This window comes from Melopsittacus undulatus, chromosome 3 (assembly GCF_012275295.1).
Source record: "Melopsittacus undulatus isolate bMelUnd1 chromosome 3, bMelUnd1.mat.Z, whole genome shotgun sequence".
NCBI lineage: Eukaryota > Metazoa > Chordata > Aves > Psittaciformes > Psittaculidae > Melopsittacus > Melopsittacus undulatus.
In genome coordinates this window covers 91,499,469-91,516,644 of record NC_047529.1, presented here as the reverse complement: position 1 = coordinate 91,516,644, position 17,176 = coordinate 91,499,469, and the positions used below count along the sequence as shown (strand labels likewise).

At 39.3% G+C, this 17,176-nt stretch overlaps 1 protein-coding gene across 1 annotated transcript in view; it reads right to left on the bottom strand.

The window, feature by feature from the left end:
* Positions 1-3,706: 3,706 nt before the first annotated feature.
* The window catches only part of MTR (5-methyltetrahydrofolate-homocysteine methyltransferase), a 48,484-nt gene continuing 35,014 nt past the window's right edge, over positions 3,707-17,176 (bottom strand). Inside the window, exons 23-31 of the mRNA XM_034061052.1 lie at positions 14,746-14,827; positions 13,849-13,947; positions 12,452-12,527; positions 11,136-11,291; positions 10,260-10,456; positions 7,583-7,783; positions 6,144-6,336; positions 5,328-5,440; positions 3,707-5,200 (exon numbers count right to left, since the gene is read on the bottom strand). Of these exons, the coding sequence (XP_033916943.1) occupies positions 5,114-5,200; positions 5,328-5,440; positions 6,144-6,336; positions 7,583-7,783; positions 10,260-10,456; positions 11,136-11,291; positions 12,452-12,527; positions 13,849-13,947; positions 14,746-14,827 (1,204 nt within the window). The 3' untranslated portion in view covers positions 3,707-5,113. The remainder of the gene's footprint in view (positions 5,201-5,327; positions 5,441-6,143; positions 6,337-7,582; positions 7,784-10,259; positions 10,457-11,135; positions 11,292-12,451; positions 12,528-13,848; positions 13,948-14,745; positions 14,828-17,176) is intronic.

The following is a 17,176-nucleotide window of genomic DNA, read 5'->3' as shown; positions in this document are numbered from 1 at the left end:
TTAGGTTTATTATTATTAGCTTATTATTAATTGTGGGTTTAAAACAGTGCACTGATGAAGGATGCAATTAATAGATATTTTGGTTTTGCCATCTAGATGAAAACCACCACATAACTAAAGATGCAGTTAACACATAAGTTGTTTACCACATCTCGTGGCCTTCTCCTGAGTAGTTATGAAAGACTAACATCGACGGTATAGGGCTTCTAAAGGCAGAGCTACTAGCACCATTCATTATTAATGTTGTCCAATACTTTCCAGGCAAAAATTCCTCTTCCTGAAACAACTCAATGGTTCAGGCTTTAAAAGAGACTTATTTACAACCTCCTACAATTCCATTTTGGCAGAACCTAGAGAAGACCCCGACATGCAGCTAAGGGGGACTGCTGGAGGGAAATGGAAGGGAAGAAGGCTGATTTGTCAGGGAGATGGGGGTAGAAAAGACCATGACTTAAGAACAAAGACGAGGTCACACAGACTTTCCCCACTCCTTTCACTTATTTCATGCTCCATCTATAAGGAAGGACTGACCACCCTGGTGTGAGAACATTCCCTGAGGAGCTCCAGGCACAGGCCACACCAATACTACGGCAGCAGAGCAGAAACCAAGTCCTGCTTTGCAGTCTTCATGGCAGCTGCAGGCCAGAAAGGATAACTACTAGCTCACTTGTGCTGTCCTGGCTCAAGGGTATCTCAGAGACACTCAGCCATAGTGGTATTAATAGAACAAACAAACATGGAGCCTTACTGCACTAGCTTATCGGTTCTGCCCTTAGCAGGACACTACACAAATGATGTGTGAAAGCAGGATAAACCTACTTCTATTCCATTTGCAGTGTATCTTAATTTGAAAACTGGCACCTACAGAAGCCCAACAATCAAATGATGGGACTTTGTAGAGGGACTGCACAGGCTCTGCCATGACAGGGCTGTGATAACTGAGGGCACAAGAATTATTTCTCCAGTGACTGAGAACACGTACTGCTGTTCCTGTATGGAATCACCCTCCTGAACTCATTTATGAAATTATTTCCTTTTCTTTTCCTCAAACACTTTTAAGAGGCTAAATCCACTTTTTCATGGCATGCTCAGGTAAATCAGCCATAGATTTAAAGGCCTTCTACAAAACCCAATCACAGTTACTAGGTAAACTTGACCCTTTTGAAAAAGCAAGACCCTCAAATGCCTCTCACTATTCTCCTCAGATTCCAGACATCACTTGCATTTTAAGAAGCAGAAATTACCTAAAAGGATGAAGTTCATCTTCTTGAACTAGCAAAAGAGTCTAAGAAAAATGCTCAAATGCTCACACAAGTAAATGTGAGTATGGGTTGTTTTGTTGGTTTTTTTTACCTGACCTATGGTAGCACCCTCACCTCAAAATAAACTGCACTAGAACCTTCACAGGAGTAATAGCAGCACTGAAGCAGACTTCATAATGAAGGGAAAGGTTTAGGGAGAGTATTCCCCCGATCTCTAGGCTGCTAACCTGGTTTGGGAGGGGAAAGGTTTGGGGGGAAGAAAACAAACCATCAGTATCCATCAGTAAATTATTCACAAGAAGTGAACCAGAACTGCTTACAAAGCATTCTTAATTCTTAATCATCTCTGACATCTTGTACCTTTGTTAGCAGCACTTGGCAAAAAACCTTTCATGCATTCTAAAACTGTCGGTCCTTCCTGGGCAGTATCCACTCCATTTCATTATTCACAGAGCTAAATTCTTGCCACGGCTTTTCAAAATCGTTTCATGAAAGTAACAGTATTACCTCATAGTTCGATGAACTTTTCCTTCACAATTGACCTTTGTTCTGGAGATGAACTAAGATCTGTCTTACCCAGAGTGTCAACTGACAATTGAAAGTAACAAACTCCTAAAGAAATTGTCCTTGGTAAAAAACACTGGCATAAACCCAATGAGTAATTATTCCAAAGAGATTCTCCCCATGATGAGCAAAGATGAAGATCCCTCTCAGTGTATGATGCCACATGTGAAAGAATGCACTAACTACTTTAGTAATTGCGCACTTCTTGAAACCTTTGCTTGTACTTAGGATAACTGCACCACGTTTAGCAGAGGTGCACCTACTGCTTTGTCAGTCTGGTTCTGCTAAAGCCATACTCACTGAACTATGTGCTACTGATTTCAGGAAAATAGAGAAAAAAGAGACATCAATTTGATAGGTGGACCACTTGGTGGATAAAGAACTGGCTGGATGGCTGCATGCAAAGAGTTGTGATCAATGGCTCAAAGTCCAGCTAGAGAACAAATGGTGTCCCTCAAGGACTGGTGTTGGGACCAGTCTTGTTCAACATCTTTGTCGCTGACATGGACAGTGGGATTGAGTGCTCCCTCAGCAAGTTTCTGATGACACCAAGCTGTGTGATTTGGTTGATACGCTGGAGGGAAGGAATGCCATTCAGAGGGACCTTGACACGCTTGTGAGGTGGGCAGATGCCGACCTCATGAAGTTTAACCATGCCAAGTGCAAGGTCCTGCACCTGGGTCGGAGCAATCCCAGGCACAGATACAGGTTGGGCAGAGAAGAGATCCAGAGCAGCCCTGCGGAGAAGGACTTGGGGGTGTTGGTCGATGAGAAAATGAACATGAGCCAGCTTCAGTGTGCGCTCGCAGGCCAGAAAGCCAACCGTATTCTGGGCTGCATCAAAAGAAGCATGACCAGCAGGTTGAAGGAGGTGATCCTGCCCCTCTACTCTGCTCTTGTCAGACCTCACTTGGAGTATTGTGTGCAGTTCTGGTGCCTTCAACATAAAAGGGACATGGAACTATTGGAACAAGTCCAGAGGAGGGCCACAAGGATGATCAGTGGACTGGAGCACCTCCTGTATGAAGATAGGCTGAGAAAGTTGGGGCTGTTCAGCCTGGAGAAGAGAAGGCTGCGTGGAGACCTCATAGCAGCCTTCCAGTATCTGAAGGGGGCCTACAAGGATGCTGGGGAGGGACTCTTCATTAGGGACAGTAGTGACAGGACAAGGGGTAATGGGTTAAAACTTAAACAGGGGAGGTTTAGATTGGATATAAGGAAGAAATTCTTTACTGTTAGGGTGGTGAGGTACTGGAATGGGTTGCCCAGGGAGGTTGTGGATGCTCCATCCCTGGCAGTGTTCAAGGCCAGGTTGGACAAGGCCTTGCATGGCATACTTAAGTGTGAGGTGTCCCTGCCCATGGCAGGGAGATTGGAACTAGATGATCTTAAGGTCCTTTCCAACCCTAACTATTCCATGATTCTATGAAACCAACAAACCAGCTAAGCTGTACAAGCCAAGCTTTGACCTTATTCATACAAATGAGATTTTCAAGACTAATTAGGCACCCTGCTTCCAAATGCAAGAAAATGCGGAAGAGTGCCAGAGAGGAGATATTCCAAGCACTGAACTGATTTGCCAAAGTGCAAGTACCAAAAAAGAAAGTGAAGAGGATTTCAATTTTTACAGGCTACATGTTTCAGGAACAAATTTTCCTTTATATTGACTTTTTACTGTATTTTTGGCATTGAAAAGAGCATTCTTCTGAGGAACCGTTCCAACAATGTGAATCAGCTGATGAACAAGGACATGTCTCAAGTCCCCTGACATAGATGGGAGGTGGGAGGGTAAAAGACATCCATTTAGAAATTATTTTTGTAAGTCATTAAAGGATGACACATTCTAAAACATTCAGTCAAGAAAACACTTACTCAACTACTTTTAAAAGCCCCAAAGCAGCCTTTATCATTTCAGATTCGTGGTACAATGTGCAGAATAATTTTGACATTATCCATTCAGACTATTGAACACATTTTATTGTTGCCATTTAAAGAATTCTAATAGGATAACACCATTGACAGCTGAACCTTTCTTAATCTATTGATACAAGATGATTCTTTTAGTGTCAGATAAAGACATTAGAAAAATTATAACTATTAATAGATTACAGATAAACTATTTAAAAGAACATTCTTTTTATAATATTGGTCTTTTCCTTACAATTAGAGATCAGGAAAATGAGGAGGGTTTGTCATAATATTTTACTAAATTCATGTTTAAATAGTATCTGAGGCACTTTTCAGAGATTATTAAAAGCTATGAACAATCAGCTAGCTCAGAGGTAAAGCTTATGAATAAGCCTACAGTATTAACTGTTACTTACAGTATTGCTGCTATTTGCTTCTAAAATCCAGGTACCCAGAAGCTTAGAGTTTGTGATACTGAAGTTGGCTCCAAGCTTTCTGTCTGTCTGTAGTAACAATTATGCCTCTCTGATATTTTTCACATACAAAAGACTGTTTAAATATGAATTAAGTCTCACAACATAACTGTAAGGTAGGAAGTGCAATTACCCTTAATACAGATCAGAAACAGATTGTGGCTTGTGGAAAGAAAGAGGACTTGTGGAAAGAAAAAGGAAGCATGAGGTGGACAACTTCATGGGCTCTGTTTCATTCCACAGTTGATCATAATACAGCATCTCTGGAGTTGTTCCGGCACACTGTATTATTTTGATAGTTTTAATTACAATCACAATCACAAAGTAATTTAAAGTCTGATATTATTCAGAAAGACCAACCACCTCTGTTCCCAACCACAAGACCTAAACATGGAGTAGACAGATTTTCAAAAAGATGTTACTCATTTGTTCTCATCACTCAGTATAAAACCTTCACAGACTTTACACAAAAATCACGTCATATTTCTGCACCTGGACTTGCCAAGAGACATTAAAATATCAGAAGTCAAATTTTGTTCTATATGGATCCATGTATCTATATGAAGTAGAAATTTTTGCTCCTGCTTTCAAAGCCTGCCTGAGGACAAGAGAGTTTTGCAGCTTCCACATTTTGCCCTACATATAGCTGCTCAGGTGGAGTATTTGTGCAAAGAATACAAATAAATAAAAGTACATCGCTATGACTAAGAGCTCTGCAATGCATTCATGGTCCCAAGGCAACAGCACAGGGCACATTTGAAATACTAAGTTCCTTGATAAAAAATTAAAACAACCAGACAAGCTATTGGGATGGATGGAAGAAAGCTGTTTTCAGCGGGAATGTACTTCTTGTTCCTTCTGACAAACAGACCATCAAAGGAAAACTTTCGTCCACAAGTGTCACAGTTATTCAGTATCATATCCCAAAATGGGTCCCAGCCATTTCTCCACCTCTGCTACAGACAAATTTTTTCTCAGTGCATAATCTTCAACCTGCAAAGGAACCACAAAACATCATGAAGATCCAGAAACTTTTACCGCTTACAATTTTTTTTGGGACATCTGCTCTCAAGGGTGGTTTTGAATGCTATAATTCTACACAATGGACAATGCAAATTACCTGATCTTTACATATCTTGCCAACAGCAAAGTATTTGGATTTGGGATGGGAAAAGTAGAGTCCAGAAACTGCAGAAGCAGGAATCATTGCTAGTGATTCAGTCAAACCAATTCCTGGAGAAGAGAATGACAATTTTCTTATTCTCTAAATTGATAAGAAGCGTAAATTCGGTGTCTTTTTTGTTGTCAGAACCCAAGCAGCTTTCAATGAACCTAAAACCAAAACCATTTTCAACTCATAACTTTAAATATATTGCAGATTTTCATTACAGTATTGCTACAGAGTAACTGTACAGTATCTTAGATATTTTGGCAAATTACATGGGTAACTACAGGTTTTGAAACACTGGTAAATATTTTTGGAATTGTGAAAGTAGTAGTCAAATGGTTAACACATAAAATATCAAAGGAAAACAAATGGAATACATTCCTTTATTAAGAGTTACCATCTCAACGTTTCTGTGGACCAGCAAATACACTGATGAACTGCCTTATTTTCCTGCTTATATCTGGAAAGCCTTCTTGCAACCATAAGGATGATAGATTTTTTTCTCTGTGCAGCAGAACCCCGTTTGCATGCAATCTGGTAATTAGGGACATAACTCCTTCACCAAAAGCACTAGCACTATTTTGCAAATTCCCCTTGAATGAGGAAAAATAAAAACAGCAATGAAAAGGGGAAGACAGCAACTCCTGGAACCACTTCAGTTCAGGTGGCTTATGTACCTTGCACCACCCAATTCGCTGTTTCTTGGCATTTCAATCTTTCATTTGCATAAAAACAGTTTAAGAACCTTAGTAAAGCAGGCAGAGGTACCTGTTGTTTTCTCAATGTCTGCAAGTTTCCACATGGTGAGTTTTTCTGTGTGGTCAGGCTGGCTTGGATATCCAGGGGCAGGGCGAATTCCCTCGTATTTAATTCTGCGTAGGTCAGAGAGATCCAGCTGCTCAGTACTACAGTAAGCCCAGAATTCCCTTCGTACCCTTGCATGGAGCTCCTCAGCAAATGCCTTGGAACAGAATGCAAAGATTTTTTTATTTTAATTTCTGCAGATGGATGCAATAGCTGTTTGATGAAGACAAACAATGACAGAGACTTTCCCACCATTCCCATCTTAATTTTTAAGGCAACTCTTATCATCGGTGAGAAATCCGACAGCATTAAAATTCACATACAATATGTATTTTGCTTATTCAAGCATTTAAATTTTTTCTCTTGTCAGGAGACAGTGTTTTTTATTTATTGTCCTGGTTTCAGATCCTACATACTCAAAGAGGTAAATGCATGGACAAGTAACCAGAAAAGATGGGAGTTCATTATCCTATGGTAGCAATGCATCTTTATAGCACTGAAGTAATTATGTCCTGACTGCCTGGGTATCTTGTCCAGATGTAGCTATGAAACACCACATCATTCTTGCATCCACGCTAGCATCAGATGTAAGTAAGTGTCCCTGCTCTTTTTAGCAAAGGATTTTTCCTCTAGCTGAAAGTGGGTAACAGCATCTCTTAACTGCTCTTACAGCTCACACTATTTTTGCCAGCAATGGTTGCCCCTCAGGAGAAATTTCCATTTCAGTAAATAACTTCAGATGGCATTCAATAATAATTTCTGTAACTCATAGGTTGAACCACACAACCAGAGCTAACCTCATTTGCATTGCACTAAAACTGCTGTAAGTTTTAACACGGTTACTTAGGTGTAAGCATGGAGACAGGCAGAAGAGGATAAAGTGGTAAGAGGAAAGGGACATCACTCTCTAAACCACTTCAGTTAGTGCTTTAAGAGCATGGCTATCTAAGCTTAAGACATGTTAAAGACTTGCACCCTGGATACATCTGCATGGTCACCATTAAAAGCAGAAGACATGTCTATAATTCAAGAACATAATCAGTGGTTCACATGTGGATCCAAACATTCTCATGTAGATAAAATAAGATATAAAGATTTAAAGGTAAGTTTTAAACAGTCTTGTTTTAAAATCTACTCAATTCTATACATTGTCAAAACCCTCCTAAAGAGCTCAAAGATACTTCTACAGCTGGAAGATACGGACAGCAGAGCTCCTCCGGCTCAGAAGAGGACTGTCCTCCTGAGACAGTTTCAGCAGAACCAGTTCACTTTCAGATTTAATGCAGAGCATACATCACAGGCAACAGTCTAAGTGTATGTCAAAACTTGGGACAGCAAACCATCAAGCAAATCTTGCACAGAGTTAGAAAATTTGCCAGGAAACACAAGATAAAACCTCATACCTCTGCCAATCGATCACCAAGAGCCTTTACCATTATGATGTTGTATTCATCATCCTGTTTCCTGAATTCACTGCATAACTCATCTACACCAAAGCAGGCCACAGCAAAAAGGCCTAAGTAGTCACAAATGCCAGAATCCAGCGGTGCTATGAAGTCAGAGAGGCAGTAATATGGATCTGTGCAGGCAGAGTCCTTTTCAGCCTAAAGTAACAAAAACAATGCAGTACATCAGAATATTTTAAAAAATATTTTAAAAGTACTAGTGCATTATTAAAGACTGGTATTTTGAAGACTAAGGGTTTACGATATTTCTGACAAACACCTAACAAGGCTTTGAGCCATGATGGCTTTCTTGCACATGAATTAGAAGAAAAACACCTCACTGAGTCTAAGGGCATTTGGTTCACTGAAGAATAAAACGTCAGAGGAGGGATGCTGTGCTGAACACATTTACAGAGGTATTTTGCTTATATTCACAGCTGATAAGATTTAACAGCTTATTCTGTGGACAAATTATTACAAAATATGGGAGACTTATGCTAACTGCTGGGTAAGAGGAGAAATTTTCCATCTCTAGCACTCACAGATTGACCATGCATTAGCAAAAATGATGATTGATAATTCACATCCCAAACTGCAAACTGCAGAATTCTTCTACAATTCCATTTTTAGAATGCCTGTGAGAGTTTATAAACACTCCTAGTTTCTTACGCTCAAGCCATGTGCTCAGTAACCCAGATGAAAGGGCTCCCCAGGATGTAGCTTTACACCAGCTACATGCAGATGCAAACAATATTGAACGCCAAGCAAAGTTCAACTGGTTTTACGCAAATAGGAAACTTCCTGCTCACTGGATCCTTTTCCAAAATGGAAGGGAGTAGAAAGAGGGGACTGAATGCTGGCCATAGCACCTAACAGGAAGTTTTACAGTTGAGGATCATATCAATGTACTCATTGTGGGAACATGACTGATATTTAGGAAGTAGCATAGCTCTTGTAAACCTACCCAACTTACAGATTGATAAAGCTATTTTATGGCTATCACTTGCCTGAAGATTCCACTCTAACTTGTCTTATTTATGACAGTATTTTAACAACACTTTCCACTCTCTCCCAACTATATGAAAACTGAGCAAAACACCTCCACCTCTGGAAAAAACTGAAGAAAAATGGTTAACTGATTCCCTAGTTTCTACAGCCTACTAGGTTAGAGAATGTACCATAAAACTGAAGAAATAGCCTTTTCCACAGGTGAAATCTATTATAATTTTAAGGTTCTTTTGTAAGGAGTACAGTTAAGGAAAGTATCTCCAACTTTTACATTTACATCACATCCTTAATATTGTCAGTGTCAGTGTATTGAAAGGAACATTTTATATGTGAAACAGGAGGCAATAATTCTCTTCAGCTTTGCTCTCCTGAAGCCTCTGCTGAATTACTACATACACCAAAATGAAAGAGATGATGCTAAAACACGTAGAGTCCAGAAGAATAGTACCCATAATAGCACAGAGTTTCATGATCTTAACCTTTAAGAAAAGCCTGAATCTGAAAGTCTAATGAAAGTAACAGTATTACAATAGTAAAAATTGTTAAAATAACAATATCAAATGAGATCTTTCCTTGAAAGAACACTGGCAAAAGTCCAGGGAAAGAATTTGTAATAAACTTGATTTATGGGGGATATCAAAATGTTTAACTAGGTGGTAAGGCTCAGGAACAGCCCTGCCTGAATGTTTGCGAGAAGAGTTTATATAAACATCTGCCGCGGATTGTCAAGATACATGAGATCCATCTCCATGCAACAGATAATCTGTTCCAGTTCCCTGGAACAGATAAACTTGAAGCCATATGTTTCCTAGTACAGTTCTCCAGTATTCCCACAGCATCGTTCCCACAGAATACTGTACTCCAGAAATTTAGGTAGTTGTTAAATTTGTTTCTGCCATGCTTGATGGTTCTGAATATGTGAATTATCAAGAAGCCAAGTCAGAAGTGTAGGGAAGAAGAAGAGGCAGAGGATCTTGAAAAGGTTCAATCTATCAAAATAAAATGCAAATCTAGGCAAGTATGACTCAAGCATGAATACTTACAGTAATAACTCTCTCAATCAGAATTAGCAGCCAGCTAACCAATTCTGAATTAATTGCCTCTTCATATGGGGGATTTCATGAAAAAATTAAGACCATCAAAAATGCTTCTCTCCATTGAGCTTTATTTTCCAGGTATTTGAATTGTGTTTTTAATCTTTACACACTCAAGGAGAATTTCTCATCTAAGGCAGAATCCAGTGATATTAGAAAATTGATGTTCATTAGATTCTAATTTAGCACACAGAGTCCATGTGATAAATTTATACAGCACAGTGTTTTAGGACACCTTAAATGTTAAAATGAAGCCAGAAAATGCACTTCATATCTGAAGATGATAAAATCTATAAGGCATTTTGGACAACTACTACAATTCCAAATATTGCAGTTACTACAATACAAATACATGGGTCATCACTAACAAGATCTTGTTATTACTGAAAGAAAAGGCAAGACAGCATCTGAAGACAGATTACAACAACCATTTTCTGCACAGATTTTTAATAGACCATTTCAGTTACAGACTTGCAATTCAGGAGGATTGGGGGAGGAAATCACTTTATTTATTTAATATTCTGTCATAGTACCTGTTGCCTCAAGCCATAAAATTTTGCTATTGGTTCCAAAGATCCCACTGCCTCTTCTGCAGCATACAAATGGATATCATCTTGGACACTTCGAGCTGGCCAGAACCCAACCACACCTCTGGCTTGTAATCTCTTTTGATTAATCAACTTTTCCAGTAGATTTTGAGCATCATTATAAACTCTCTTTGCTTCTTCGCCTATCAAACAAGAGAAATACCTTTAGAAAAGCTATGTTTTCACAACTAGCAAAACAGCTTTAAGAATTGCTGAAGATTGGTTTATTTTCCACATAATTCTCTGATGACTGCAACAATCTGTCAGCTCCAGCAGACAGCACAGTGCGATTATGTCTATATAGCTGTAACAACATATATCTTGGGAAAAAATCATTTCAGCCAGCACCATACTAGTATAGGCAGAGGATGCAGAATAAAATGTGCAACAGCCAACATGTGCATGCACCTATATTACTACAGTCCAGCAGACCCACAACACCGATTTCAGCATCACCCTTGCATTTATGATTTATTTCAAGGCCTGCTGAACAGTTTCAACAGGAGACAGAGCCCTCTTGCCATCCTCACCCACAACAGAGGCACAGATATATCAAAAGCTTTGTTGCCATTTCATTAAAATACCTCCCTGTGGTTTTGTGGGTGAATTCTGTGGATGATTCAGCATTTTTCTCCACTTATTTTTCTGCCTCACATGCCAATACTTGGGGTTTGCTAAGTGTTGTTTTCAACCATTTCAGCAACACTATATTTCCATGTATTTTCCCTATGTCTATGCGTTTCAAAACATTCAGAATCCTAATGCAATATGGTAGGTCTGTTAGGATTATTTAGATGAAGCAAACACAATTTCAATACTCACCTACAGTTTTATCATTAAAGACTTTAGGGAAACCTCGGTTGGGATACTTTCCCCTAAGTTGCCAGACATCAAAGAAAGGCTTCCAATCAATGTATTCTACCAGCCTCTTCAGGTCATAATCTTCAAAGACTTTTGTGCCGATGAATTTTGGTGTAACTGTAGGAATCCAAAGTACAATCTGACATGATGGAAATAATTTAACATTGCTCATGTATGTGCAGCATAACTTATGCTCACCAGCCTCTACCACTGCAAACGACCTCTTGCAAAATAATTGGCTTAGAATTGTCCTATAGTTCCCAAGTCCTACCTTACTCCACAGTTAGAATAGGATTTAAAGCATAAAAGGCATATAAAGTTGAAATAGAAAATTTAAGGCATTTTGTTCTTTCATATAAATTAACACTTATTAGGTATTGGACTCCTGAGCTTATTTCATTGGCCAAAACATTAAGGGCAAAAAAAAAATCTATACAACTCATCAATATTGAACATATTCCATGGGCATATACCTTTCATATTTACAAATCCTGCTTTCTGTACACAGCCACATTACGTGCCATGGTACTGTAGAATAGTTCTGTAAATTAGTATGTAATTTCTAAGAACTTTTGCAACCACCACGCACTTGTTCAGATGCATGCACACAAAGGAAATCGTGAGACGGACCACTGTTATCATGTAGCCACAAGCTCTGCACTTGTTTTGTCTGAGCTGTTCAATACTTTATAACACAGCCTTTAAGATGAAAATCAGCATCTTGTTGAGTCTTGTAAATGAAATGACAGAATGCAATGAAGAGGAATGCTCTTTCTTTATACTTCTAGTCTCTAATTTAAAAAAATCAAAACAAACTGGTATAGAAACTGATGGGGGAAGGGTAGGCAAAAGTGTAAGGACGATTTTGATAGAAATGCCTATGTGAGTTCCCTGAATGTGGTATAGTAAACTTTGCAATAGAAAAAGACAGTCCGATGTTATTTTGCAAAGCAGGCATCAGATTTACTTTTGATTCTACGGTGTTATGGGCAACTCACTGTTAAAGGAATTTTTTCCAATCTTTTTATTAACTATTAATTTATTTTTTAAATATATTGTGAAAAATAAAAAGCAGAAACAGAATGCTCAAATTAATGCAAAAAACAAAACCAAAACCAAAACAAAACACTTCTGCTCAGAGAGATACAAATTTACTCAAGTTTTTAATCTACTATACCCCAAAGTTTAATGCAGCATTATCTAACTAAAAATATATACTAAATATTTGCATAAAATAAAGGAAAGGCAGAGCAATAACAAATAACATTTAAACTGACCTGGTTTATGGCCTGATAACCAGTCAACATGGAAACCTTTTCTTCTAGCTTGTTGTAAAGACAAATATCTTCTTTCCTATAGGGACATAAAGGTTAGTTTCACAAAGCCAGCCATCTTTCAGACAGATAAACTGTAACTGTTGATTTGGTGGTAGACTTACTCAAAACAGTCCTCAGGACAAAGCTGACAGCTGACAATTTCAGTTCCAACAATGCCCAGTTCACAAGCATAAGTAAGATTACATCATAACCACAGCATTATTTTTTCCTGCAGACTTCTAATGAAACTGGCCTACAAGATTTACAGTTCCCCTGAATTACACAAAAAGTTCCTGTATTACTTCAAATACACGAAAATACAGGTGCAGCAAGATATTCTCCCACTGCCTGCAAAAAGCTTAGGCTTGCAGTGACACCACCACCACTGACTGCAGCATGCCTCTGGGCAAAACACTGGCTCTTTGAAAAGGCACAAGAGACTGATAGCAACTTCAGTAAGGTCTATGAATTCCCAGCTGACTCCTGTGTAAAGAAGAGTGCTACACTCACTGATCTCAGCTTAATGGACTGGCTCCCTGTGCAAAGGCAATCATAGAACCATAGAATCATAGAATAGTTAGGACTGGAAAGGACCTCAAGATCATCTAGTTCCAACCCCCCTGCCATGGGCAGGGACACCTCACACTAAACCATAAAATCTTAAAATTGGTCAAGCCAATCATACTCAGTAAGAGGCCTCACACTTGATACTTCTTTTAGAAGAGACCAGGTAAGAGCCAGATGACATTCATCTTGCTTCTGTGTTATTCACAAAGTTGGCCTCAGATTAGTCATATGGTTTTTGTTTGCTATTGTAAATTTGCACAGTCCATCTCCGTATTTCATTACTTTCTTCTCCTCACTTTCCTAAAATGGCAGCCTCAGCTCTCTACTTTTGAGTACCTTCATCTCAGAACCTTCATCTAAAACAATAAGAACACATCAGGTGGTATAAAATATCCAATCAAGTGTGGCTCAGTATCAGCAAAAGCAACCAGTGCCATTTTAATTATCCCAGTGTAGCTCCTTGTTTCCAGCTACTGCTCCAAGAATACATTAATCTCCTGTATGTTAGTTAAGTTGAAATGACTGCCAGCTACAAGGACACGTCCTAGATAGCACTGACTGCCCGTTGAGGATCATCAAGCATGTGTTAGGCTCAGGCAGAATTTTCCCTTATAGGTTAGAAAAGTTGATTTCATAAGCACCTCTGGAAATTTTCCATCAATCCTACTGCATGTTTCAAGTTGCAACAAAATATACGTGAAAGGTTTCATAAGGAGCTGAAACTGAGAGTTGGTAATGAGACAAGTACCAAGCAATTGACAGAAGAAAAGCTAAATCAATTACATTTGTACCTTCAGAGACTCGTAGTGCTCTTGTCTAATTTCTTCATATTCCTCTAGTATTTCTTCAAAGAAATCATCCTTTACATTTTCATCTAAGAGCTGGGAGCACTGAAATAAGAGAAAGAGAAAGCACTAAGTACATACCGCAACATATTATAGTAAGAACAAAGCAGGAACTTCAGGCTAAGCCATCTGTCTTTCAGACTCACTTCCAATTACACTTCACAACACTAAACTAAGCCTTACTACTAATCTGCATACCAGATTGGAAACATATTTAAGAACTTGATTATTACTGAGAGCACTGCTTTACACTCAGGTGATATTAGCAGAGCCAAGTCTGGCTCTGGAAACACCCAAGAGGAGAATACTCCAAGAATTCAGAGACTGGATAATTGTAGAAGGAACATACAGTTCGGCCTATGTCTTTCTAGCAGGTACTTGTCCCCTAAGACTACCTATTTGTCTGATAAAGAGATCATCTCTATCCCAGAAAACTCCAGCCACATGTTTCACAGTACTAATGTTGCTGTACTACTAACTTCAGAAAAATATTCAAAATAGAAAGAACAGCAGTTTACATCTAACCCCACTGCTCTTCACTGTAACACATCTCAAAACTACAGTCAAGGACTCAAAGTGAATCATGCCACCCCTGCTAGAAAAATGGTAGGCAAGGTAGCAAATTTAAACAAAAGTATCCAGTGACAATAACTGACTAAAGTCACAGGAGATAACATGGGGCAACGAGAAGTAACTGAACCAAGTAGTTTAGAAACTGGTCTCTTATTGTGCCCCTTCAATTTTCTGCCATAGCACTAAACCTCAGAGCTAAGGATGAGAGGTACAACAGGAAAACAGGGCATATGGTTTTGCATGGAAGAAAAACTATAATGTAGAACTTACAACCACAACACTCTTGGATGCATCCAGGACATGAATTACAGGTGCACTATATCGTGGGGCAATTTTAACAGCTGTGTGTGTTCTTCAAAGAAAAAGAGAAGGAGTGAGCATTTCACAAAAAAAAAAAAAAGCAACAAAAAAATCCCAAATAAAACAAAAAGCAGACAATCCCCAGCAAAATAAATCCTGACTTAATGCATAGACCAGAACTTTAATAAAAGAAAGCAATTCATCCATCTGCTACTGTCCTGGGTTCAGCTGTAACAGTTATTTTACTCCTTCCTAGTAGCTGGTGCAGTGCTGCGTTCTGGCTTTAGTCTAAGAACAATGCTGAAAACACACCAGTGTTTTAATTGTTGCTAAGTAGTTCTTACTCTGATTGCACAATGAGCTCCAACAGGAAATCTCAGTCACCCAGGAATCCAGAAGTCATCATGGAGTGGCCAGAGGGCAAAGATTTTGAAATGTCACCAGAGAAGGAGGTGATGCGTGCTGAAACCAGGACAGTTGCGCATGAATGATTAAACACAGATTTTAATAACAGGTACATAAATACTTCTCTTCAAAGAGTATGAGAATGCTTTATAATGTGCCAACACACATCCCTTCACTGTCTTATCAGTTGACTGAAAATCAGCAGCTCATTAGTTTGAGTCTCAGAATTTCAGTGATGATTGTTCCAAACTAAGCTTATCAAAGAAATATTTTTTTTTAAATCTTTTTTTGTCTTACGTTTCTCCCTCCCACATGCTAGTTTCTGGGTCTCTGGATTAGCATTAATATATCTCAGTAATGAGTATTCCATTTTTACAATGCTCTACTTCAAAACTTGAGGCACAAGCCCTTTACTCACCTAAAGAAGGAATTTGGCCAGAGGTAAAATAAATATTGCAAATTTGTACCTGCTTGGTCAGTCAAGTCATTCAAAAGCTCCCAATTCAGCCAATTATTTAGCATTTACTTGCATTTCAGTCCTCATTCAAATACTTCAGCCTATCATAAAGAATCACTTCTATATTATAGTACTTTGGTTATCAAATTGAAGTTTGGAGTCCTAAACTGAGGCCTCAGCTATCATGTGAACTGCAGCTGACTGACTACCCACATTCCTCAAAGTCCTGGCAAACTGTGCAAGCAAGTGCAGGAACAAAGACCACACAGGCCAAAGTACAGTTTGCTTTCTTGCATGTTAAGGTTACACACTGGTTTTTAAGCAACTTTAAGTCAGAGCCCAGGAAGCAATCTTCCACAGCAAAGATCTCCTTTTTCTTCAGGTTCTGTCAAATATTTCAAGCACCTGGACATGGAGGTTACTGATGACTGTGCAACACAACTCTGGAACCAACTGTCCAGGATCTTCTTACTTTGCTTCTAGGCAATGCATTTAAGTATCAGCAGCTCTATTTTTTTGAAGATATTGGATCTTCTATTTTGATAGGAACATATGAAGGAAATAAACAGGTTCTACAATGGCACTGTATCAACTTGTACATACTAATATCTTGCTATTTTAAAAAAATAAACATTACAACAAAACTGTCACAATTATTTCTCATATTTAGCAAAGCAGTACAGTAAGAATGCAATCATCATCATTATTGTAAGTTATGAAGAAACTATTGTAGATTCTGTAGACAAAATCATAGAATAGTTAGGGTTGGAAAGGACCTTAAGAACATCCAGTTCTAACCCCCCTTCCATGGGCACGGACACCTCACACTAAACCATGTCACCCAAGGCTCTGTCACCCTGGCCTTGAACACTGCCAGGGATGGGCATTGAGAACTTCCCTGGCAACCCATTTCAGTGCCTCACCACCCTTACAGTAAAGAGTTTCTTCCTTATATCCAGTCTAAACTTCCTCTGTTTAACACGCTACCTCTTGTCGTATCACTAGCCCCAAGTTTCTCAGGCTATCTTCATACAGGAGGTGCTCCAGTCCCCTGATCATCCTCATGGCCTCCTCTGGACTTGTTCCAACAGTTCCATGTCCTTTTTATGTTGAGGACACCAGAACTGCACACAATACTCCAAGTGAGGTCTCACAACAGCAGAGCAGAGGGGCAGGATCACTTCCTTCAACTTGCTGGTCACGCTCCTTTGGATGCAGCCCAGGATACGGTTGGCTTTCTGGGCTGCGAGCACACACTGAAGCTGGCTCATGTTCATTTTCTCATCAACCAACACTTCTAAGTCCTCCGCAGGGCTGCTCTGAATCTCTTCTCTGCCCAACCTGGAGCTGTGCCTGGGATTGCTCCAACCCAAGTGTAGGACCTTGCACTTGGCATGGTTAAACTTCATGAGGTTGGCATCAGCCCACCTCACAAGCGTGTCAAGGTCCCTCTGGATGGCATTCCTTCCATCCAGTGTATCAACAGAACCACACAGCTTGGTGTCATCGGCAAACTTGCTGAGGGCGCACTCAGTCCCA